At 60.6% G+C, this 22,891-nt stretch overlaps 1 protein-coding gene across 4 annotated transcripts in view; it reads left to right on the top strand.

Moving 5' to 3' along the window:
• Nucleotides 1-22,891, top strand: part of PRDM16 (PR/SET domain 16) — a 323,088-nt gene that overhangs the window by 98,567 nt on the left and 201,630 nt on the right. For all 4 annotated transcript variants that reach the window (XM_033844705.2, XM_073797183.1, XM_033844695.2 and 1 more), the window contains exon 2: nt 6,730-7,079. In XM_033844705.2, coding sequence (XP_033700596.1) covers nt 6,730-7,079 — 350 coding nt within the window. The remainder of the gene's footprint in view (nt 1-6,729; nt 7,080-22,891) is intronic.

The raw sequence follows: 22,891 nt of genomic DNA, 5'->3' as shown, positions 1-22,891 counted from the left end.
AGGGCACTTCCGGAAGGTCCTCGGCCCGGTGTCTGGTGGCCTCTGGGTAGGAGGCTTCCGTTGAAAGGGCCGGAGAAGCCTGGCCCAGCCCGTCTCACCGAGGTACAATGGCGTGTGTCCTGCATGGCCTGTGGGTCCCGTCCCTGCCGGCGACACCAGGAAAGGGGGAACATTTGGACATGCTGTGGCAGCTCTCGTCCCCTTTCACCCCACAAAACTCGTTGATAAAAGTAAGCGGCTCGTGTCTGCGGCTGGCCCTTTGCAGGCTGCTCTGCGAGCCGGGCAGCGGTAGGCTTTCGCTCCGTCCTTGGGAAGCCCTTGGCAAACCCCACCTCCCTGTCCAGCCTGGGCGGCTTGTGCGGTGCGTGGAATGAACCAGGCCGGGACGAGCTCTGCTGGGGTGTGGCTCCTTTAACAGAGACTTCTTCCTCCAAGGGCTTCTGATGGACAACAGTCTGAGGTGCAGACTAGGCAGGGTTACCGGAGATGCGGCGACGGCGGTTTTTCTCCTGCTGCGTGGCGCATCTTCCGTTACTTGCAACAGGTCAGGGATGAATGAAACGGGGCCGTGCAGTTGGGTGCTGGTCCAGATTGCCAGGGAGAGCTCCTGGGAGGGTTAAGGCGACTTGCTCCCCTGTGCTGAGTCCCATCCCCCCGATGCACTCTGATCCTCAGGGCTCTTCGGACGCGGCTGCCCCTCCCCCTTGCTGAGCTCCCACAGTGGTTCTCACGCTTGGCTCTCCAGCCCCCTCAGGTTCAGGTTGGGCAGGTCTGGGTGGAGCCCAGGAGCGGCATCTCTAGAAGTGCCAGGGGGATGCCGGTGCCACTGGTCTGGGGACCCCGCTCTGAGGAGCCCTGAGCTAGAGGGGCCCCCCACCTCCAGGCTGAGTCCGTCTTGCTTCTCAAACCCCCAGGCCCAGGCCGCTCAGCTGGCTCCTGTCAGGAGCCTGCACGTGTGCACCGTGGCTGCCCTGCTCTGCTGTCAGCGGGCAGTGTGGGTGCTCAGAGGCCCCGCCCCCGCTCTGCCAGTGACTCGCCTTTCAGACTGGACTCGGCCTTCTGGGCGACGCTCTGGGGGCCGCCCCAGCTGGTCTGTGTCCCGTGGGCAGCTCTGGCTGTGGGGCTTGCTGGACCTTGGCCTGACCCCCAGCTGAACGCCACGCCGTAGGGTCCTGTCTCCAGGGGCACTTGGGATCTGTCGTCATCTCCTAAACGCACCTGGGCTCCTTCAGACAAGGGGCCGCACCTGAGATCAGCTCCCAGCTCAGTTCAGCTTAGCGCCAACCTCACTGTCTGACTCAAGAAGTGTCCCTCGGCGCCCAGTCCCCGTGTGTCCTTGCGTCAGCGCTGTGGGACCCGGCTTACGTCTTTGCCGGGCAGGCAGGTCTCCCACGAGAACCCCACTCCTCCAAGAGGTCACAGGATGCAGCACGGCCAAGGGGGCTCCCGGCCCGGGGTCTGCACTGGGCCTCCTGGGCTCCAGGAAGGGGGAGGCTCACAAAATGTACTGGGGGCCTGACCCGACCTGGGCATGTCCCTGACTGAGGAGGAGGTCTGTAAACTTCAGCCCCAGACGTGATCCTGGAAAGAGATGTGGGCGGCCAGCAGCTTCCGGGGAGCCAACGGAGACCTGAGCCTGGGCCTGGCCATCATACCACTCACGCAAGTGTCACCGTCGCTTCCCAGGGCGGGTGCGTTTATTCTAACTTACATGGAGAAGGGGTCAGCTCCGGGAACCCAGCCACTTCCAGGGTGGCCAGCTGATAGCGGAGGGGCCGGCCCAGGCCAGGCTGCCTGGCCCTCCTCTGGGGATGAACACAGGAAGCGGTTCCATTGGCTCTGAGGCCTGAGCAGGGGGCAGAGCCTCTGGGGCTGGGGTCTGTGGAGTGACCGGGCCGGCTGCAGAGGGCAGGGAGGACCTCAGGCGCAGCCCGGAAGCAGGCGGCCATCTGGCCCACGAGTCCTCAGTGGGCAGGGCCGAGCATCCCAGGTCCACGGAGGGCGGGCCAAGGCCGAGGGCAGACAGCGAGGTGACCTCTCGGCACCTGGGTGGACTCCGCCGTGGACTGTCCTCCCCGCCGAGTTCCAGGTCCAGCACAGCCACCGGCGTGTCCCCTTCCTGGGCAGCTCGGCTCACGGGGGTCCAGGGGTCCCTCTTTTCCCACTGTGCAAGGTTATCTTCTGCCCTGTTGGGGGGTAGTAGTCCCCCCAACCCCATTCAGAGTCAGCATCAAGTTGGCTGAGGGTAATTTGCTTTTGACCCACCGACCCCGAGATGATTGCTGCGTAGGCTATGCTGGGGGGAGGGGGCGCTCGGGCCCACAGGTCAAGCTGCCTCGTCCCTCAGGCTGGGCCCCCACGTGTCACCCCGCGGGAGCCTCTGCAGCCACTTTGCCTTCTTGTGACATTCACACACCCACTTACGTTTCTAGACCCAGTGATGTGGGCGAGACACAACTGAACCGGCAAGGAGACCCGGACCTGGATGCCTTTTCAGTGTTACCCCAAGGCGCTACCTGTGTGTTCTGTTTGCATTGAGGGTGTTTCTCTTTTGGGGGCGGAAAGGAGGGTCTCACAGCATGTGCTGGGCGTGCAGGGGAGGAAGTTCTGTGGCATTTGTGGGGTGAGGCCCAGGCGTCATCAGGCTGAGCTCACCTCTGGGCCCAGACGGCTTCTTCCAAGCACACCGTCCCCTGTTCCTGGTGCCTCTGCCCTGGCGTCTGTGGGGTGATGTGTAGCACCCCCGCCCCAAATGAGACGCTCCACCTGGACCAGGGGGGTGTCAAGGGGCAGCCTGCCAGGTCAGAGGTTGGGGTCTGCACCCCAGGACAGGGCTGGCCCAGGAGGCTGGGTGCAGGTGTTTCTAGGGAGGAGCATTGAAGCATCTTCTTCCAATAACGGCCAGTCTTCTGACAAGCACGTGATGTTCTGTCCACCCTGACACCTGACCTCTCTGCAGACTACAGTACAACGGCCCCCAGAGACCCTCCCGGCCGCCCCTCTGGTGGAGGTGGAAGGGCGGCCCCCACACGGGGCGTTTTCCTCCCTTCCTCTTGGGGGTCTCCGGGCAGAGGCAGCCACGTTCCGCCACCTACAGGGCCGTGCGGAGGCAGGGGGCTGGCTGAGGTCACCTCGAGCCTGTTGTCAGGATCCGTTGCCCCTTCTTTACACACACACTGCACACACACGTGCTCGCACACGTGCGCGCACTCACACACGCTCACATGTACACACGTGCATGCACGCATCCTCTTCCACACACCCACCCGCTCACTCCTGGCTCCTGGCGGCGGCCCACGGCCTCCCCGTGCCCTGCATGGTTTGAGGGCTTCTCCTACAAATCCTGCCACACGATAAAGGAGGAAGCAGAGCAAAGCACACAGGGACTCAGAGAAGCCCGCCTCGCACGCCCCCGGCTGCAGATCGAGGCTTCAATCGGCCTGATTCCAGGGTTACAAGCAACCAGGAGCTGGAGCTTCAGGGAAGGGCCGGGGGTCTTTATGTCCCCCTCCCGGGATACTGCTCGTTTAGCCATGGCAGGGCTGCCAGCCCCACGACGGGACTGGAGGGACCCTCTGCCCCCGGCCCGTCAGGCACAGTGGTGCTCGTTGGGGGCCTTCTCTCTCTCCAGACTCTGAAACCCTGGCCGTGGCAGGTGCCCTGTGGCCTGACTGCCGTGGCCGTGGCTCAGGGTCGCTCCGTGCCTCTCCTCTTCCTCCTGTCGCTGCCTGCACCCTCCCCTCCCCTCTCCTCCCCGTTTTTATTATTTGGGTGGATGTCCCAGGAGAAATTTTGGGGATGATGGACTCAGTCATGAACGCTGAGCCCGAAACGACCACAGAACCCCAGTGAAGGACCTTGGTCTCCTCATGAGTAAATAACATGCCACGGCACAGCCTGGATTCCCAAGGTCATGAAAAGCTCGTGTTCCTGGCGCTGCATTCCGCCCTTCCGGAGAGCACTGGCTGGGAATGTGACGGTGGTCACAGGCCTGGGTGGCAGGGGGCGGGGGCCGGGGGCAATGATGCCCCCTCCCTGGAAATGCCCGCCAGCCCGGGGCTGAGGGGCTCCTGCTGGGCCACCCGTCCCGAGAGCAGTCCGGCTGGGGCACTGGGCCGAGGGAGGATGCTCTTTCCATCCAGCCTCCCAGCTGCTCGGGGACCCGGGGTCGGGGGGACAGTTTGTGCTGGTCCTGCACGGGCTCCAGCAGCATCCGAGCTGCTTCCTGCTTCTTGCAGGGCCTGGGGGGCTGCTCAGCGCGCCTCCTTTTCTCCAGATGTTTTCTGCGCACCCTTAGGCCTCCTCTCAGCCACGTCTGAAAACAGAGGCCCCCCCCCCTCCCCACCAGCAGTGGGGCAGCCGAACGAGAACTGGGCTTTCCTGGCGGCTCCGGGCAATCACTTAACCTTGGTGACTGCGGTGGGTGGGAGGTGGGCGACGCACAGCCTTCCTTTAATCAGCAGGAAACACCACCTTTCCCTCCTAAGCTGTTTGCTTGGCCAGTAAATCAAACGTGCCCTTCAAGCGCTGATTTTCCTCCAGAAGGTGACGAGTTTGGGGAAGTCGAATTCAAACAGAAAGAAAACAAAACACAACAAAACAAAAAACAACCCAGGAAAACAAAAAGAGCCCTGAGGTGGATGTGCACAGGATGGGGGCACGTCCCCGCTGAGGTGGATGTGCACGGGACGGGGACACGTCCCTGCTCTCTGCCCAGCGCCCTCACACGCACAGAGCTGGACTCCTCACCGGCCCGGAAGCAAAGGCATCAGACCCTGGAGGGGTCAGGGAGCGCGCTGGGGGGTCCTACCTGAGTCTGCTGGGAGCTCTGTGCAGTCACCAGGTCACGTGATAAGGTGGCACGTTAATTATCCCCGCGATACACCTTGGTGCGCGCGCAGTCCCAGGAAGGGTCGGGGTGTTCTTTCAAACCTAAACAGCCTCGGGTCCCCAGGATGGGGGAGCGACAGCGGCCGTTCCGTTGTTGCATTTTTGAAAGGATTCTACGAGTCAATTAAAAAGGAACCATTGGCCACATAAAACATAATAATTACTTCTGTGAATACTGCTAAATTAAATAAGTGTTATTCCCCCCCCCCTTTTTTTTAAGACTTTGGTTTCTTTTGAAAGAAAACATTTTGTTACTTCTCCGTTGGATCTGAGGTCATCTTACTCGTACTGAAAAGTTCCCATCTCCCTGGAGACGACCCTTTCAGGAGCAGGGAGGGGGCCGCGAGACGAGGGCCAAAGTGACCGCAGCCTTTGGGTCACTTTCTAAGGTTTTCAAGTCCCAGAAGGAGGGACTTGGGCAGAAGCATCTAGATCAGAGGTCAGCGGGCTCCGAGCCACGAGCAATCCGCCCGCGCGCCTCCCACCCCCGGGCCTCCCCTCTCCTCCTCTCACTCTCCTCTGACTTCGTTAATTTTATTGAGGGAAACTCACAGCATACAAAAATGAACCATTTTTAAAGTGCACAATTGAGGGACACGGGGCACAGTCACGAGGGTGTGCAGTCGCCCCCTCCGTCTGGTTCCAGAACATCTCCTTCCCCCAGAGGAGACCGTGTGCCAATCGGTCGGTCGCCCTCGGTTCCCCCCCAACACGGATTCTGTCTCCGTGGATTTGCTTTTTCCGGACGTTTCACATAAATGAAGCCGTGGGACGTGTGGCCTTTTGTGTTCAGCTTCCTGCACTCTGAGGGTCGTTTGCAAGGCTCACCGTGTGCAGCCCGTGTCCGTGATCCTCTTCTCTTTTCTATATTATCAATATTCTGCTGTGGGGATGGGCCACACGCGTTGATCCCCTCGTCTGTGGATGGAACTCGGGTTGCCCCTCCCTTGAGGGGCTGTGGGTTAACGCTGCCGGGAATCCTCACCCCTCGGCCTCCCTGTTTTCCACTGTCGGGTCGATACCAAGGAGTGAAGCCGCTTTCCTCGCTGCTGGACCTGCCTGCTTGCCCTGTCTCTCCCCCGCCCACTCTATTATCTTTTCTGTGCCTCGGGCCACCCTTGGGTGAACTCCTAGGTGGCACTGTTTTGGCACCAGCTGTCTCTTGGGCTGGACCCCGAAGAAAGGCCCACAGCAGACAGACAAGCCGGGGACCCTTTTGCTCAGTCCCATGACTTGCCACCCCATGGGTCCCATACTCGTGACCTCAGCAGGTCTCTGTCCTAACCTGCCATGAGTTCATCGGGAACTCCCAGGAACTCTCCCCAGGGCCCAGCCGGCCCCACTGAGCTGCCCAGAGCAGCCCAGGTATTGGGGTAAATTTCACAGTAACCCCAATTCTGAGTCCTCCCAAGAACGTGGGGCTTGCCCCCATTCCCTAATTCCCAAGGCTGCGGACACAAAGCGGTCCCAGAAGGAATGCCTCCCCATCAGCCCCGGGCTGGGTGTCTGGTGTGTCGGCTTCCCCCACCGCCCCCGACCCGTGGAGTGTGGGCACCTCCTTCCCTCCTGTCCTAACGCAGAACGGGCCAGCGTGTCCTCGGGCTGCCACCGGGGCCTCGGGGAGCCCCCCAGGGGTCTGCGTTGCTTCCCAAGACGCTGCTGGAACAGTCCCCTGGGAGCCCCTAGCAGAGGCCGTGCCTCCCAGGCAGGGGTGGTGGCCGGGTGACCCCTGGGCCTCTGGCGCCCTTGGCTCTGTTTGTCCCATGTCCCAGGTGGTCCCCGAGCCCTGAGCCCTGGGAAGCCGAGCTGCAGAGCCTGACGCTGCCTTGTCTCCTCCAGGTGACGGCGACATTGTAAATAACATGTACGGGCCGGACCCCGACCTGCTGGCTGGCGAGAGTGCCGAGGACGAGACCGAGGACAGCATCATGTCCCCCATCCCCATGGGGCCGCCGTCCCCTTTCCCCACCAGCGAGGACTTCACGCCCAAGGAAGGCTCGCCCTACGAGGCCCCCGTCTATATTCCTGAGGACATCCCCATCCCACCGGACTTCGAGCTCCGCGAGTCCTCTATCCCCGGGGCCGGCCTGGGGATCTGGGCCAAGAAGAAGATGGAGGTCGGGGAGCGGTTTGGCCCGTACATGGTGGCGCCCCGGGCCGCGCTGAAGGAGGTGGACTTCGGCTGGGAGGTGAGCTCTGTCGTGCAGGGTGACTGATCGCGGCCATTTATCTCGCGCTCCATCTGTTTATAAAGCCGGGTGAGCTGAGCCGCCGGGGGCAGGAGGCTGGGTAGGAGAGAGCGTTCGAATGTCACATTTCCCAGGCTTATTTTATCCTGCGGCTTGCATGACGCGACTCCGAAAACACCAGAGGGCCTCGTAGCTGCCTGGCAGCCCCCGTCCGCTGTGCCCGCTCTCTTCCCGGAAATGTGTCTTTAATGAGCTCATGTCTTAAACCCCCCGAGCTTCCCGTCTGGATCTTAGGTGCTAAGGCTGCAATCTCGGCAGAACCTCAGAGATGGATGGCCTCTCCCAGAGCAGGAGTCTCTGCTCCCGGGAAAGCCCCTCAGATGGGGGCCCACCTCCTGGCAGGAGCAGCCAGGGGCAGCTTGTAAAACGTGCCTGGTGGCCGCGCTGCCGCAGATGCCCCAGGCACGTCCATGCCAAGGGCCACCTGCCGGGCTGCCCGGTCAGCGGGCTCCCTGAGAGCAGCCCGCGCTTCTCACACGAGCGGGGACAGAGAGGCGCACCTTGTGGTTAACATTTCCCTGGCGACCTGGGCCTGGCTCGAGGGTCCTGGAGCCCATGTGCGGTCAGGAGAGGGAGGCCGGTTAGGTGGGGGGCGGCCACTGACACCCCCAAAGGCGGCCCTCCCTCTGGAGGTATCCTGCTCGGGCCACGAGCGTCGCTGGGCCCCAGTGGGGGGGCTTTCAGGGTGGTCTCAGAAGGCCCGTGGGCCCCACAGGAGCGCTCTCCCCTCTGGTCCTAGCCTTTCTGCTGGCTCCACAGGGCCAATGCTCGGTGGTATTCTTGGCAGGGACCCTGCCTGGACGGAAAATGCAAATGCCAACGCAGATTCCTTCTGGGTGTTTCACAACTTCCAAAAGTGCTTGGACGGAGGTCAGTTCTAGGAAGGGGCGCGCTGTCCAAGGAGGGAAGAGGGCCTTGTGTGGCTGGCAGCCGTGTCCCCTACGGTGGACCAGGGCAGCGGGGGTCAGGGGAGCCGACTCCCCGCAGCTGCTCCATGGCTTTGGAGAAGTTCCCAAGCTGTGCGTCTCGGCGTTCTGTGTACAGCAAGAGGCGAATCTGGATCTGTCTTTCCCCTCTCATGGGTCTTTACAGCTTGGAAGGCTGCCTTGGAGCCTCCGCTGCTCCCTAGAGATGTGCACGGCCTCTTCCTAACCCCTGGGAAGCTCCTGGACCCCCTGCAGCCCTTGAGCATCTCCCCCGGGCCCGTCAGCTTTGGAAACCCTCCGTAAAGGTCAAAGAGGCTGCCTGAGTCGGTGCACGTGCTGGTGGCAGTGGCCGCAGACCTGAGACCGCCATGCCCTTCACAAGGACGCGGGGGTGCCCCGAACACAGGACGCCCCCGCTCTCCAGCAAGCTGGTGGAGTGTGGCTTGTGGTAGCACATGGAGTGTAGACATCAGGGGACACAGAAGCCCCCTACCGGGTGCCAGCTGACAGCCTGAGCTCTGTAGACTTGGAAGGTTTAGAGGGGTAGTGGGTTGACCAGATGGACGGAAGAGCAGGCCAGCCAGAATTCACAACGGTCCAGAGTGGGGGAGGCCGCAGCTTGGCCAGCTGGACCGTGCCCTGCTGTCCCCAGGCGCCCGACGCCGTGTGTGCCTCTCGAGGTCGGGTCACCTGCAGAAGCGGCCGGCCAGGTGGGAGCAAGGTGAGGTGGGAGGTGAGGGGTTGGGAGGTGTGGCCCTCCTGGAGGCAGGTCGTGTGCTCTTCGGAGACCCACAGGGTGGCCCTCGCTGGGCCGAGGAGAGCATCTTCAGACAACGTGCCAGGTAAGTGGTTTGGGCTGTTCAGTGGCTTTTTGCAGACGGCCTGTCCCGTCCTTCCCGCCTGGCTGTTCGGAAGGAATTTACGGGTGTTGTGTCGCGTGCTCGGAAAGGCCTGGACTATTGAATTAGGAGGCGCCTTCAGATGCTGCAGGGTAAACGGACCCTACGGGTAGGCGATGGGTGACCTTGAGGCAACCTGGCTCTTGTCTGCTCTGATGCAGGCCACTGTTTGCTCTATTTTTAAAGAAACAGCCCGTATCGCCGCCGCCCTGGGTGCCGGGCCTGGTACGGGCCGTGGCTCTTATCTGCCCGGTGGTGCCTGTTGACTTTGCGATATCACTTGTCCTCCGTGTACGTGCGGGAACGCTCCCCTCCACGGCACCTCCCCCGACAGGGCCTTGATTCCGGGGCCGTGACCTGACCGCCACCTCCCCCCGGAGCCGGCCGGGTCCACGTCCTCATGTAGAGTTCCAGACGCGCCGGCGGGATCTGACTTTGTTTCCTCGGCGAGTCCGGGCCCTGACCACCTGCTCTGGGCTTCGCGGCCTCCTGTCCCGTCCCGTCCAATGCGGTCGTGAGCAGCTGTCTGTGTCACCGTCATCGTGGCCGAGCCCCAAGGGCAGAATCGGGCTGGAAGGAGGGGGAGGACGAAGTAGGCACCCCGAAAATCAGGGCGAACCCGCTTTTGCTTGAAATAAATCATAAGGTCGAGGTGGTTTCTTTCTAGCACCGTGGGTCTCTGGGGTGGAACTCAAAGAGCCTCACTCGCATCCTGAAACAGGCGACCGATGTGTCACTTTGTTTCTGTGCCCTGCTCGAGTGTGACAGCGTCTGGGCCAGAGGAGCGGCGGCTGCTGCCCCTTCAAGGGCAGGCGTGGTCCTCGCCTTTGCTCTGCTGCAAACAGGGCTCGAGATTAGGGGCGGAAAGCCCAGCCTCCAGAGCCTGGATCCTTCTGTGGCTCCGGACCGCAGAAGGGTCTCCAGCGAGCCCCGGAGTCCCGAGGTGAGGCCGCTGGCCACGCCCTCACATGCCCCTGCTGGGACACTGTCCCCGGGCCTGCGGCCAGCTCAGCCCAGAGCAGGCCTGGCGACCAAGACAATCGCTAGCAACACGTCAGGGCCTAAGTGTCACAGCCAAGGAGGCCAGGGCAGACGCAGGACCGCCAGAGGCAGGTCCCAGGGACAATACCCAAAGGCCTGCAGTCCGGTCCCGAGTTGTGTGTGTGTCGATGTTGAGTCTCATGCTGGTAATGAAGCTTCGTAAATCAGGTTGATTTGGTTTTACTACAATTTACATGACGTTTAGTTCCCGGAGAAGAAAGAACAGGTAATGACGTTGTAGCGAAGGTGGCAAAGGAGCTCTGAGGAAGCGCCTGGGAGGATCTGGATCCCTGAGGGGCGGAGGGTGGTGGGAGCGTTTTGTGGCCTGGCCGGGCTCGGAGTGTGCTTGCTCCTGTGAGGTCTGGTGTTGGGGTCCAGCAGGAGAGGGGGGTCCAGAGACAGCCCCTTGCAGGCACAGGGTGGGTGTCCCTCGGGGGACGGGCTCAAAATCAAGGTCAAACCGATTATTCCTACCCTCCTTTTGGTACACCATGGAAACAATTTTCTTTCTACCCAGAGAACAGAATTCCTATCGCGGACCATTCCATTGAACTAAAATCCAAGGGTCCCATCTCCTTTTCTCTTTTTGTGGTGCACACGGTTTCCGGTGACGCGATGCCTCTGTCCCTGCTGGGGCAGCATGAGTGACCTGGCATTTTCAGGGTCAAGGTGGCAGGAGCAGCCTTGTTTCATGTAGGAATTTTACTTGAGCAAAATGGGGAGGTGCGTGTGCGCCCCGCGGCTGGCACCCTCCCCCTTCTGTTCATCTGCCCTTCCTCCCCATGTGGGCGTCAGGAACATTCAATGACTCTAAACCTTCCCCCACTCCCACCGGGTGCTTTGGGGGACACCAGGAAGTGACTCCCTGTCATTTTGGAAGAAAGCACAGATGGGCTCTGCGAGCTCCCCGGACCTGGCAGCCGCATCCTTGGACGCAGATGGGAGCGTGGGGTGTGTGGAAACGGCCCCCGTGGGCTCCATCTCAAAGGAAGGTCGTCTGTCCTCGTGCCCGGGAGGATGCTCGAACTCCCGGACCCCTCCCCCCAGACACAGCCTGCCCAGAATAAATCACCCAGTGATTGCATTTTATTGCCCCGGGGTCTGAAAAACAATGATTTTGATCATTTGTTGAGTAAATCATGACATTTATCATCGTGCTGTTTATTTTGCTAATTAAGAGGTGGCTGCGAGCGACAGCCCAGAGGGAGCTGGGCTGTGGCGCCCTCTCCTCAGAGGCGCCACCTGCCCCCGAGGCGGGGCCCTGCAGCTGTGCTGGTCTCCAGGGGAGGTGGCAGGAGTGGTTTGCACACCGCAAGCACCCGGTTCTGTTTGTTTCCTGGTGCAGCGCTTGTCTCCCCCAGAAAGGCAGGCTCTCCGGTGCCCAGAGCTTTGCCCAGCCTGTAGCTGGCACTCAAGCATCATCTGTCGAAAAATAATGCGTCTGCCTCTGTTTAAGGAGCTGGTGGAAAACGTTAACGCGAATTGATGGGGCTTCAATTATCTGAAGAACTGACTTGAGTGGATTACCTCATCCCGTTGGCTATGGTTCCTGAATATTAATATACGTGTTCATTTGCTCAATCAACAAATGGCCGTGTCTGGGCCAGGGCCTGTGGGAAGCTCCAGGGTCACAGGGGGAGTTGCCCCAAGGCCTCAGGCTGCCCTGTCTCTCGGGTGCTACCATCACACGGCCCCCAAGCCAGCTCCTCTGGGGTCCAGGGCTCCCCCTGCATGGCTCTGGCGAGGGCCAGGACCCACCGGCCACCCCCGAGGACCACGGGCTGCCAGCACATCCCGAGATGCTAGGGCAGGGGATGTTCCAGGCAAAAGCTGCTACCCAGCCGCGCACGCTCAGATTATGAGACGTTGCTGCTAATGTAAGACTGGCTGAGACCAAATTCAGTGCGACACGGGGAGGGGCAGGAGCTCCTGGGCGGGGCTGGCCTCTGCGCCCTGGCACCTGCCCCAGCCTGGCCGGGAGTCACGTGGGCACCTCAGCGCTGGCCCCAGGTCTCCGTGGGGAACGGGCCTCCACTTCTTTCTTCTCCTGCATTTACACCCTCACGCTCTGGCCTCAAGGACCCTGTCCTCTTTCCTGCTGAACTTACCACACCCCTGAATGTGAGCACGATTCACCAACACCCCGGGGGCTCCCTGCCCCCAAGGCCATCAAGGCCTGGGCTCAGGCAGCAGTGACTCCTGTTATAACCAAGCACCCACCTACCCCTGGGACAGGGTTCCCGAGGCTCTTGGGAATGGGCTTCGATTCTCTCTAGTCCCTACCGCATAAGGACCAAACGAGAAATCCCGTCCACCGGGAGACAGACACGTGCTGGACTTGTCACCTGAAAGATCCTGGATGCACCTGGTAGCCCCGGAAGCCTGAGCTTCCCAGCGCCCTGCCCCCTGCACTGACCTCCTGGCGCTGTGGGCGCCTGTCCGGCCTCAAAAGAGCTGAGGCAGCCAGCGCCCCTATGGCCAGGCCTGGCCGTTCCCCAAGGCTCAGGAAGGAGGTGCTCAACCTCCAGGAGGAACAGCAACAGTGGCGGCTGGTCTGCACCCGCAGGCATGTCATTCGCCAGCAGCCCTGTGGAAGCAGAGCTGGTGTCCAGCCGGCGGGCACCTCCTCTGTGGCCCTGAACTGCCGACAGCCACAGAATCCCCGGCTCTTTCAGCCCCAGCCCACCCGTGGATGGACCTGTGGCCCCAGGACGGTGAGAGAGGAAAGCTGGGCTCAGCAGCCCCCCACTGCTCCAGGTGACCCCGAGAGGAGGGTCACGCAGCCTGGGAGGAGGGACAAGCCCTGGCTCTAGACAGCGTCTGCTAAGTTTGCAGAGCAAAATGTGACAGCTGGTACTTGAAGGTCAGGACTGCCCTTCAGACGTTTCCCGGGCGTCTGAGACCTGAGAGCAGAGGTCTCCACCCGAGAGCCTCACACGGAATCGCCTGGAGCATCAGAAAAGCAGGTGCCCAGACCTCACCCGAGAGACGCCAGGCTTTGGCCAGATGAGGGACTAGCCGTGTCTGTTTTGCCCAGGACTGTCCTGGTTTTGAACCAAAAGTCCCAAGAAACCTCCCTGAGCACTGGGTTTGTGAAAACTTCTAGGAAGTTAGAATGTGCCGTGGGGGTGAGAATAGCCAGTCTGGAAAGAAGGAGAAGTGGGGGATCCTTCCGGACCTCCAGCATCTGCACCAGGGGCCCCGGGAGGCAAGGGGGACGATTTGGGTCGGGTCGCTGGGGGCATCCAGATACTCCGCAGGCGATGCTACTGCGGGGAACGGCTTGTCCCAGAGCCACCCCTGCGGCCCAAGTACAGGTGGCCGTGCTCCGTGCTGCACACACACACGAGCACACTTCCTACCCTCTCTCGTCCACGTTCATCCTGGTGCAAGGATCACACTTCAGCCTCTTCCGTGCATTCTCCTCCCTGAAGCCCGCGGGGCAAGTGCTCTCGGGCCATGCCGAGGCAATGCTTCTCTGCTTCTTTGTTTTCGGGTCTTAGACCATCTTGCTGTGTTTACTCTTGGAATTCCAGCCGTGCGGGAAAGCCTGTTGGGGAAGGGGGCCAGGACCGGTCTCCACTGTAAAGGCTGGGCCTCTTGTTGGTCTGACGGCCTTACTCACAGGGCTTGGTATTCTCAGTCCCCAGTCTTTTCTGTCCTTTCTCTCCGTGGCACCAGGTTACACACTGGGACCATCCCGGCAGCATCCCGCCCCGCAGGGACACGGGAGCCTGGAGTCTCCCTTTACTTTGCCCTCCTCTGCCCAGCCGGCTACTCCACCCCTGACGCTGACCCTCCTTCTGCGTCGTCTGGAATTTTATTTTAGACCTAGAAGCATGGCAGGGCCTTTTTGTCCCCCTGGAATGATTTTCTGAATGTGTTTAGGGGGCGTAACGTGTATTCAGGAAGCGTCCAAAGTCTAAGCTGCCGCCCAGTGAATGTTCACACACCGTGGAAACACCTGGATGATAACAGGTTTGGGGACCTCTTCCCAGGCTGTCAAACAGGAATCCGGATCCGACGAGAGGGGCTGTCCTGTGGGAACAGGGCCGAGTGGGAGGCGGCCCCGCTTGTGCAGCGGGGCTGGGGACACAGAAACCCGTGCCCTCGCGTTTCCTCGGGAACCGCTCCCAGCGCAGACCCTCTGCCATCTCTCCCAAGCACCATGACATCAGGTCCAGACGTTTTTAGCCCAAGAATGCCATGAAATCCTGCACTATCTTAGGCCCAGCTCCGAGGCACGGGTATATAAGGAATTTTCGGAAAAAGGAGAGAGAATGACTAAGAATACCTCCCTGGTAGTTCTTCTTTATTTCCTTAAGGGGTAATAACTCAGACACAGTCCAGCAGAGGGTACTTTCTTTAAATAGAGCATTCTGATTCACAAGCGAAAAAGGAAATAAATATTTTCTTTTCATATTCGAGAGACGTCCATGAATACCAACTTCTTAAATGGTATGTTACCATCTGTATCACACACACACACACACACACACACAGGAACACACACACACTCACACCAGTGACAACAAGCCCGCCCTTACCCTGGAGCAGGCTGCTTGTGAACCAGAGACGTGGAAATAGCCTTGGGGTTGTCAGAAGGGAGCGAGTGGGAAGGTGGAAGGAGGGCAAGATGGCTTCTCCTCCGGGTGGCCGCTCAGCCTCCCCAGGGGACCTGGGCTCAGCCTATCCCACTGGCTCCCAGAAAGCCGGCAAGCATGGGGTGCTCTGTCACCTCTTCCTGCCCTCCCGCCTCCTTTTTCTTTAAGGGAAATGGGGATCACACGTTCAGGGACGATGGCAAGGGCACCTGGGTCCCTGTGCTGGGCGGGACTGGCGAGGCTGGGGCAGGCTGACTGGACAGCTGCTCTGTGGCCCAAAGCGTGGGCGAGAGGGGAAGGCCTGGCGTTCATTAGGCCCCTGCTGTGTGCACACGCTGGCCACGCGAGGCGCTTTCTACTCCGTGGTCCTCATTCTGTCTGTAAGTAGATCCCAAGTCCCAGCCTGATGGACCGTAGCAGGGCCTGGCGGGCATTAGTGTCCACCCCTCGGGTGCCCCGCTGTGGAATTCTCCGGACCCCGGAGAGAGCCATCAGCCTCTCTGGAGCCAGGATCCTGATCTGGTCCCAGGGCGCCTGGGGCCTGGCTGGCAGGGGGAGACGTGTTCAGGCAGGAACCATGGGGTCCCCGCCCCAGGCCATCAGCCTGCAAGGCGCAAAGTCCAGGAATCTAAAAGGACATCTTTGCCACCTGCTCACCTCAGGCGTGGGTCCCACGGAGCTGCGGGTCTCAAACGGTCGTGCTGAGGATCCCCCAGTCACCTTCAAAATGCAGATTCGGGGCCCCACCCTTACCTAGTGGGTTAGAATTCCTGACGGGGGTCCCCAGGAATCTGCATTCTATTTAGCAGTGGAAGAGGGGCCACTGGGAGGTCTCCATTCCCGGGTGGAAGCCCCAAGAAAGGGGCTTACCGTGGATTTCTCTGCTCCTGCCCCCGCACCCCTCCGCCGCTGCCCCTAAGCCCGGAGCCAGGCGCAGCCCGGCGGCCCCACTGTCCTCCTGGTGGAGCTCTGGGCGGCAGGTGAGGCCGGGAAGGGGCCCCGGAGCGATCCCACCCGCACCCCGACAGCTGGCCACTGGCACTGCTGTCCTCCGGGGGGGAGCCTGCTGGAGACTGCCCAGGGACCCGACACCCCCCCAAGGGCATGGCCTGATGGTCAAGGGGGGGCAGGGGGTGCTTCCCGGGCACCGATCGTCTGTGTCACGCCTGGAGATTACTTGGGGCATCACCATTTCTCCCCCTCGCTGTGCAGGTGGGAACCCCGAGCCCTAGAAAGGGAAGGGGGTCCCACAGGGTCACATGGTAAGTTAGCACAGGGGCGAGGGACCAGACAGGGAAGCCCCAGGCGGCACCCTTCTGCCTTGCCGCTTACCCCTGTAGTTCCTGCAGCCAACACATGCTGAGAACGGAGACTGGGCCAGCCGCACTGGCCCCGTGCGCCAGCCGCCAGCAGTTAGAGCAGCCCCCAGCCCTCGTGGGCGTTCCACCCCCACCACCCTGTCCAGTGGGTGATGGCCCAGGCCCCAGCTCCTCCAGGGAAACGGGGACCAGGAAGGTGTGGAGTGGCTCAGACGTACCCCTCAGCCTCCTCTGTCTGCACCCATACCTCCGGCCGAGCGGGGGTAGCTCTCAGGTTTGGCCTAGGCTGCCTCTGGCCGGCCCTCTCTGGGCTGAGCCCGCCTTCCCCAGGCAGGAAGCAAGTGGTGGGACCCACCTGCTAAGACTGAGGCATCTGCAGTGTCGCTTATATACACAGAAAGATTATTTCAAGTACTTTCCCAGCAGTGGCCTCGCAGAGAGCAGGACAGGCCGGGAGGGTGGCCCCTCCTGAGAGCCGGCAGCTACTGGCCAGGAGGCTCCCCGGGGACCCCCCCCCGGCACGGCCTTGGCTGGCCCATCGTCCACCCCTCCCTGGGCCTCCCTCCCTGCTGGGTCAGTTGAACATCCCAGGCCTCGCAGGCCATAAAAGGTCTCCCTGGGTCACGGGACAAGGGCGTGGACCTCCCAGCCAGACCCGCTTATCAAAGGTTCTCTCGAGTTGGGAATTTTTGTGGGCTGGTCATCCCCAGGTTAGGAATGCTCTCAGCGTGTCACAGGCCACCTCGGCCTCAGCAGAAACCAGGGTGATGCAGCCGCTCACCACGCGTCCAGGGGCAGCAGCTGTCGGAGGGTCCCCCAGCAGGCCACCCTCTCCTGCTCTGCTCGGGGCTGGCGTAGGGCTCCCTCCACTCTCTGGGGCCCTGCTGGGCACTGAGGTGCAGCTGGGTTTGCTCTGACCGAGGCCAGGTCAGGCCAGGAGGGCCTCTCCGGGTGAGAGGTCAGTCTGGGCGCACGGCAGCAGGCCCCGCGGGACCCCCCGGAGCCAGTGTCCTGGGGCGGCGTCCCGCCCGGCCCTCATATTGCTTAGAGCACAGTGAAGAAAATGTCCTAAAGGGGATGTTTTAAGTCAGCCGACAGGATGCGCGTTGGTGTTGGTGGTCGCGTCTGCTCCTCCGCGTGGGAAGATGCTAAGACAGCATGCCCTGGCATCGTCACAGGAGTCAGCGTGCCGGTCCCTGCTCACCTGTGTGCCTGTCCACCTGTGACACGCGCCACCGTGTTTCCAGGGAGTTGACTTGAAGAGAGGCACCAGCCTCCGCAGCAGCGCCCAGGGCGTGCGGGGCTCCCGTCCTGCTGTCCTGCTATCCCGGCTGTGCCCCTTGCCCGGCTGGCCAGGGCAGGGCCAGGATCACCAGCCCTGAGCGGGCCACGGGAGCACCTTTGTCTGGCTTTCAGTCTGCGTTCCTGCCTTCTGGGCTAATGCCCAGTTTAATTGCACATCCCATTGTGTCATCCCTGTTCAATCATGTTGAACAATACCTACATCCACTCCTTTCCCATTTAGATCTTTCTAAAGTCCATTCCGGCTTATCAGCACAGTCATTTCAGGAGCAGAGCTAAGATTTCTGCCTTTTAGGCCCAAGGCATTGTCTGTCCCCGCGGCAGCTGAGATAAACCCTCACCCAGAACAAAGTCGCAATGACCTTTTACAAGTAGAAGCCGCCTTGTTTCCCTCTAGACTAATTTATCAGCCTTCCTTTCAGCCGGTACTCAGTGGAGGCCCGGGAGAGCACTGCCAAGTGGGGGTGGACGGGTATTAGGACGCCCGGCTGGTTCGTTCTCAATGGTGCACCTCAGGGTCCGCGGGGATGGGAACTGTGCGTTGCCGTGGGGAAGGATGGGGCTCGTCAGAGAGGGTGTGGCCTGCAGGTGGCGGGGTCCAGGCAAGGTGGTCAAGCCCCCTGCCCTGGCCTCCTTCAGGGCCGAAGTAAAACCTCGTGGACAAAATATGAGGCACGCTGGACTTAAGTAAAAATAACAGTGATGAAATGGCCTGTGGCCCCGGAGCCCCCGGGGAGGCCGCTGAGCTCTGGGGTGGCAGCTCACAGGTGGACGGGCAGAGAGCGAGGGATGGCTGAGAGGCCGGGGGGGATAGAGGAGGAGGAGGAGGGGGAGGATGACGACGACAGCGACGACAGGGATGGGCCACAAGGACACTGGGGAGGCAGCTCAGGGAACGTGAACCTCGTTGCCTTCCTTCGAGGAGGGAGACGGAAAAGGGGTCTGTTTTGCATTTTGATAAAAGGCTTCAGACTCCACTGATTGTATCATAGGGGCTGCCATGCTGAGGGGAACGTATTTGCCTTGTCCATAAAGCCTGCATCGCCGTGGGGGAGGCTCTCGTGGCACTGACTTGAAAGCTCGTCCAGGGATGGAGGACACGCGGCACCAGGGCTGAGAGGTGGAATCTCCAGCCCACGAGGAATTGACCTGGGCATTCGGGAGGGCAGCCCAGCCTGGGCCTGTCCTGTCCAAGGGCCACTGGGCCAGCTAAGCTCCCAGCGCCTCTGCTGCTCCCCCGTCAGTCCGGTAGCCCTCAGGGACCAGTCCCTGGTGAGGTCTGGACTCTGGTCTTCACTGGGGCTTCTGAGTCAGCCCTGAGGGTGCGGGACGGCCCCTTGGAGCAGCAAGCCCTCAAAGGGCCTCGCAGGACTGAGGTTGGTAGAGTCACTAGTTTCTCGGTGACACCCTGGCAGCCCGGACTCCCTGCCTTCTCCCACACTTGCTTCACCCAGACAGACGTACAGTCCACACCAGGCCCCAACCGGAGAGGCTCCTGCGGGAACCCGGGGCCCATTGACAGCCCGAAGACAACACCAGAATTCCCCAACTTTTGAAGGTCTGTCTTGGATTGACCTCCTTATTTAATCCTTCTTGGAACCTAGAATACATTGAAGATGGGCTCACCCCATCAGCTGGCCGGTCAGGCCCAGGGAGGCCTGGGGACCCTGGGCTTCCGCTCCCCAGCAGAGCTGCACGGTTCTCACGGCCGCTCCCTCGGGTGGGTCCTCCGTGCTGGGACAGGGGAGGCTGATTCTCCAGCTGGACCCACTAGGATGGGGCACGTCCTGCTCTGGGTCAGCACCTCCTACCCGCTCGTGCCTCCGCCTTTACTGAGTGTGGCTTCCCAATCCATTCGAGCTAGTGCGCTGGGTCCGGAGGATTCCCCACCTCTGCACCCTGGGGTTGAGCCCAGAGCACTGACCCCAGCACCTCTGGCTTCCTTACTTTAGCTGTGCCTGTCCAGGTCCACGGAAGTCACACATCCACCAGGCAGGGCTCCCTGCAGCGAGGGGCCCACTGCCCTCTGGGGCTCGGCTGTGCTAAGCCACCCCCGCGCCCCGCCAGCGCCCTGTGCCTCCCGGGTGGAGGTCGGAGGTTGGGAGGGCTTTCCGGCTGCCCCCTAGAACATCAGACTCCTGCTCCCAGACTGGGATTTGCTCTTGTCACCTGTTTCCAGTAAACAGATGCGTCCCTCACGCCGGGAGAATCCGGCAGACGCGGGGACGTGCAGGGAGACCTGGCCCGGCTGCTGGCTGCCTGGCCCTGCATGAGTTGGGGCAGTTCTTCAACCCTTTACCTTCAAGGGCCTTCAAAGCCCCAGGACGGCCAGGACCTACCATGCTGTTATCAGGACGGCATCACCCCCATTAACGCTGAGTAGACGAGGGTTAGAATGGCCGCATCCAGCCTTCTCTTGTTGTTGTTCCTTTTAAACATCAGATAAATTCATGAGGTTTTCTAAGAGGCAACATGCAGGTTACCGAGATGTCTGTGTCACGAGGCAGGGGGGAGCCGTGCCGTGGATAGAGACCCGAGCAGCCAGCCCCATCTCTGGGCCTCGGTTTCTCCACTTGCTAAGCAAGGATTGAAGTGAATTGTCCTGAAGGCGTGTGTCATTTGAATACTCTGGTATTCACCTTTGAGAGGTGGGGAAGTGGAGAGCGGGGGAGAGGTTTCTTTGCTGGATCTGGGGGGAAGAGAAAGTGAGTAATTTTTCACTGGACGTCCCTCCACCACCACGTGGTGGTTAAAATTTCCGTAGAACTCGTTCTCTCTCTTTCCACTGTGAGCTGAAATGCACGCGAGTCTTCTCAGCCTTGGGAACTGCCTCGCTGGAGGACCCGAATGTGCCCCTTTCAGGGGACCCCTTGGAAATAAGAAATGCCTACTTTCAATACATTCAAAACACAGGCCAAGATGCGTGGGCCCCACACGGCAACCTTTGCGTTTACGTATTCCTGTAAAGTCTGCTCCCTGGGATGGGCAAGGCTGGTACATCCTCTGGACTGAAGGGTCAGCATGGGGCCCTCAGTGGCTCCAGCCCCAGCACCTGGCCCCTGTCTCTCCGCACAGAAGCTCTGCCCCCCTTGACGGCCTTCTCATCTCTGTTGAGGTACCCAGCCTTGAAGCCACAGGGATGCATGGAGGCATATGCGTACCGTCTCCCTCCCACCTCCTCCTGAGGGGTGCGGAAAGCCACATGCTGGTTTGCTCACCAAGTTCTCCGGGAGGTTACGCAGAAGCAGGGGGCCGGGCGGGGTCTTTAGTAGGTACCCCTCAGACGACTCCACCCCACTCCTCAGACACTGGATTTAGCAAACAATGAGGACTTGGAAAATAAGGATGTGACAGCCAAGGCGGCCTTGGTGAGTTCTCCCTGTACAATCGGCCAGTTGGTCGATTGGATACTGAATGTTTCTGAACGCAGGGCGCGTGACAGTAAGGAGGTAGCTGCTGCGCCCAGAGCTGCCCGCGCTGGGCCCTAGGGCTGTGGCAGCAAAGTGCCCGCGATGGGCAGCTTCACCCAGACACCCTCTCAGAGTCTGGAGGCTGGCTGGCGGTCCCAGATCAGGATGTCGGCAGGGCCGCGGTCCCTCCGCAGCCTCTCAGGGGGGACCTGTCCACGGGGCCCACCCACCCCGGCATGACCTCATCTTAACTAATTACATCTGTAAGCGTTCTATTTCCACATCAGGTCACATTAGGAGGTGCTGGGGTTAGGACTTCAACTATGAATGGGGGGGATGACACAATTCAGCTCATAACAGACCCTCAGAGAGCAAATACCTGCACTGAGTCATCCCCAGGTGTTGTAGGAGAGGAACCAGTGGTGACGCACACCCGGTGCCGTGTCTCTGCGTGGATGCTGGTGCCCAAACCCTCCCGGCCAGGTCTCCTCCTGACACCAAGAGGAACCGTGCCTGTGTTGGGCGCATGAGCTGTGGGGACCCAGGAGGGCTTTAGTTGATGACAACCTTGCTAACCCAAGTCAGAGCCCAGGGTTGACATTTTTAGCCAATTCCAACGTCTTTCTTTCGAAGATCACAGCAGTGGAATAAACATGGGGATTGGGTTGACCACTCTCCGACACCCGCCTCATCTGAGCCCCGTTGTGCGTGCGCGCGTGTGCGTGTGGGTGTGCGTACGAACTCCGTGAACCTGCGACGGAAAAAACCAGAGGGAACGTGGCTCCCTGCAGGCCTTGGGACGCTTTTTCTTCAAGCAGGAGAGATTGGCTTGGGGGTCAGAGATGCAGTGTCGACATTCAGAAGAAAGCGGTCATCGGGACCAAAGCTCTAAGACATCCCAGACCAGCCCCGAGGCAGTGCTGACGCCTCAGGAGCAGCTGCAGGCCTCAGCCACCTCGCCGTACCAGGAGGACAGCGTGGGCTGAGGTCGGGACAGCAGAGCCTGGCTGTCCGCCTATGCCTGGTCTTCACATGTTCTGCGAGGCCAGTGCCGGTTCTGCAGCACGAGTGTGACCTGAGCCCGGGTCGGCTGACCCGGCGCCAGGCTCTCCCCCAAGGGCCCTCCGCAGTCCGGTTCAAAAGGAAATGGTTAAAAATGAGCGGCTGGCAGGGAGGAGCGGGGAGGACAGAAGGCCCAGCAGTTGGCTAATTGGAGAGCGGACCCGGCCGAGGGGAAGGCTGCACCCCAGACAATGTGCTCCCGGGTCGGGAGCTGGGAAGGCCTGGCGGGATTGTCATTGAATTAGTTGAAGTCAGAGCCCCCCTGAATGCGGGAAAGAAGGAAAGGGGAAATGAAGGCCCGGGTATAATGCGGCCTAAATGAGGGGCCCCATTCACAGCCCATGAAAAGGCTCGGCTTCCTTTCTTGGGCAAAGAGGAGGCCAGTTCACTTTTGTCTGGCTGGGGGCGGGGGCTGCTCTAGGAGGGTGTACTTACCTACAGCCAGTGACAGGAGGGTTAGGGGGACGGGAAAATGGGGCATTGAAAATAATCCCCAGTGCCAGCGGTGGGATGACAGCGGACACAATCGCTGGGCACTCATCAAGGGCCTCCAGAGAGTCCCCGTCTCCTGCGATCTCCTGGGACCGTGGGCCGTGTCACCCGGGTTAGTGGGGCCGTGGCCGCCAAGGACGCCTGACCCCAGTCGTCTGGCAAGGCCATTTGATTTCTGTCTCCACTTAAAATTTCGAGGTTTAATATGTGCTTTGGTGGCCGACTGGGTATGCAAGAATATATCTTAATAGTTGAATTAGAGAATAATATTATCGGAAGTAGCAACTAAACGCGTGAAATACAGAAATGGACCAGCCGGAAACTTGACCAGCCAACCAAAAGTGGGAGGGGGAAACATACAAGTTATGTAAAAACTAAATACTTAACAAAGTGCTACGCTCAGTAAATATTTGTTGAATTCACACATTAATTAATTTTCCAGATGAGATTTTCCTAATCCGTTTTCTAAAAAGAATAAGAATTAGGAACGAGGCAGGATCTGATTCTCAGGCAGGCCTGGAGGAGATGAAAGGAAAGTGGTATGTGTGAGGTTTTGGGGGCTGGGGTGCCTCTGGGGGGAGCCGAGGACAGGCTGGCTCGGCCCCTGGTAATTGCCCACTTGGACAAGCTGATTTGCTATTCACAGTCCCCCACAGCGAGGGGAGCCGGCTGACCATTGCCCACTCTACCCTCGGAG

Source organism: Tursiops truncatus, chromosome 1 (assembly GCF_011762595.2).
Source record: "Tursiops truncatus isolate mTurTru1 chromosome 1, mTurTru1.mat.Y, whole genome shotgun sequence".
NCBI classification, from domain to species: domain Eukaryota; kingdom Metazoa; phylum Chordata; class Mammalia; order Artiodactyla; family Delphinidae; genus Tursiops; species Tursiops truncatus.
Note: the sequence above shows the minus strand (reverse complement) of the source record. Positions and strands in the feature narration are given on the sequence as shown.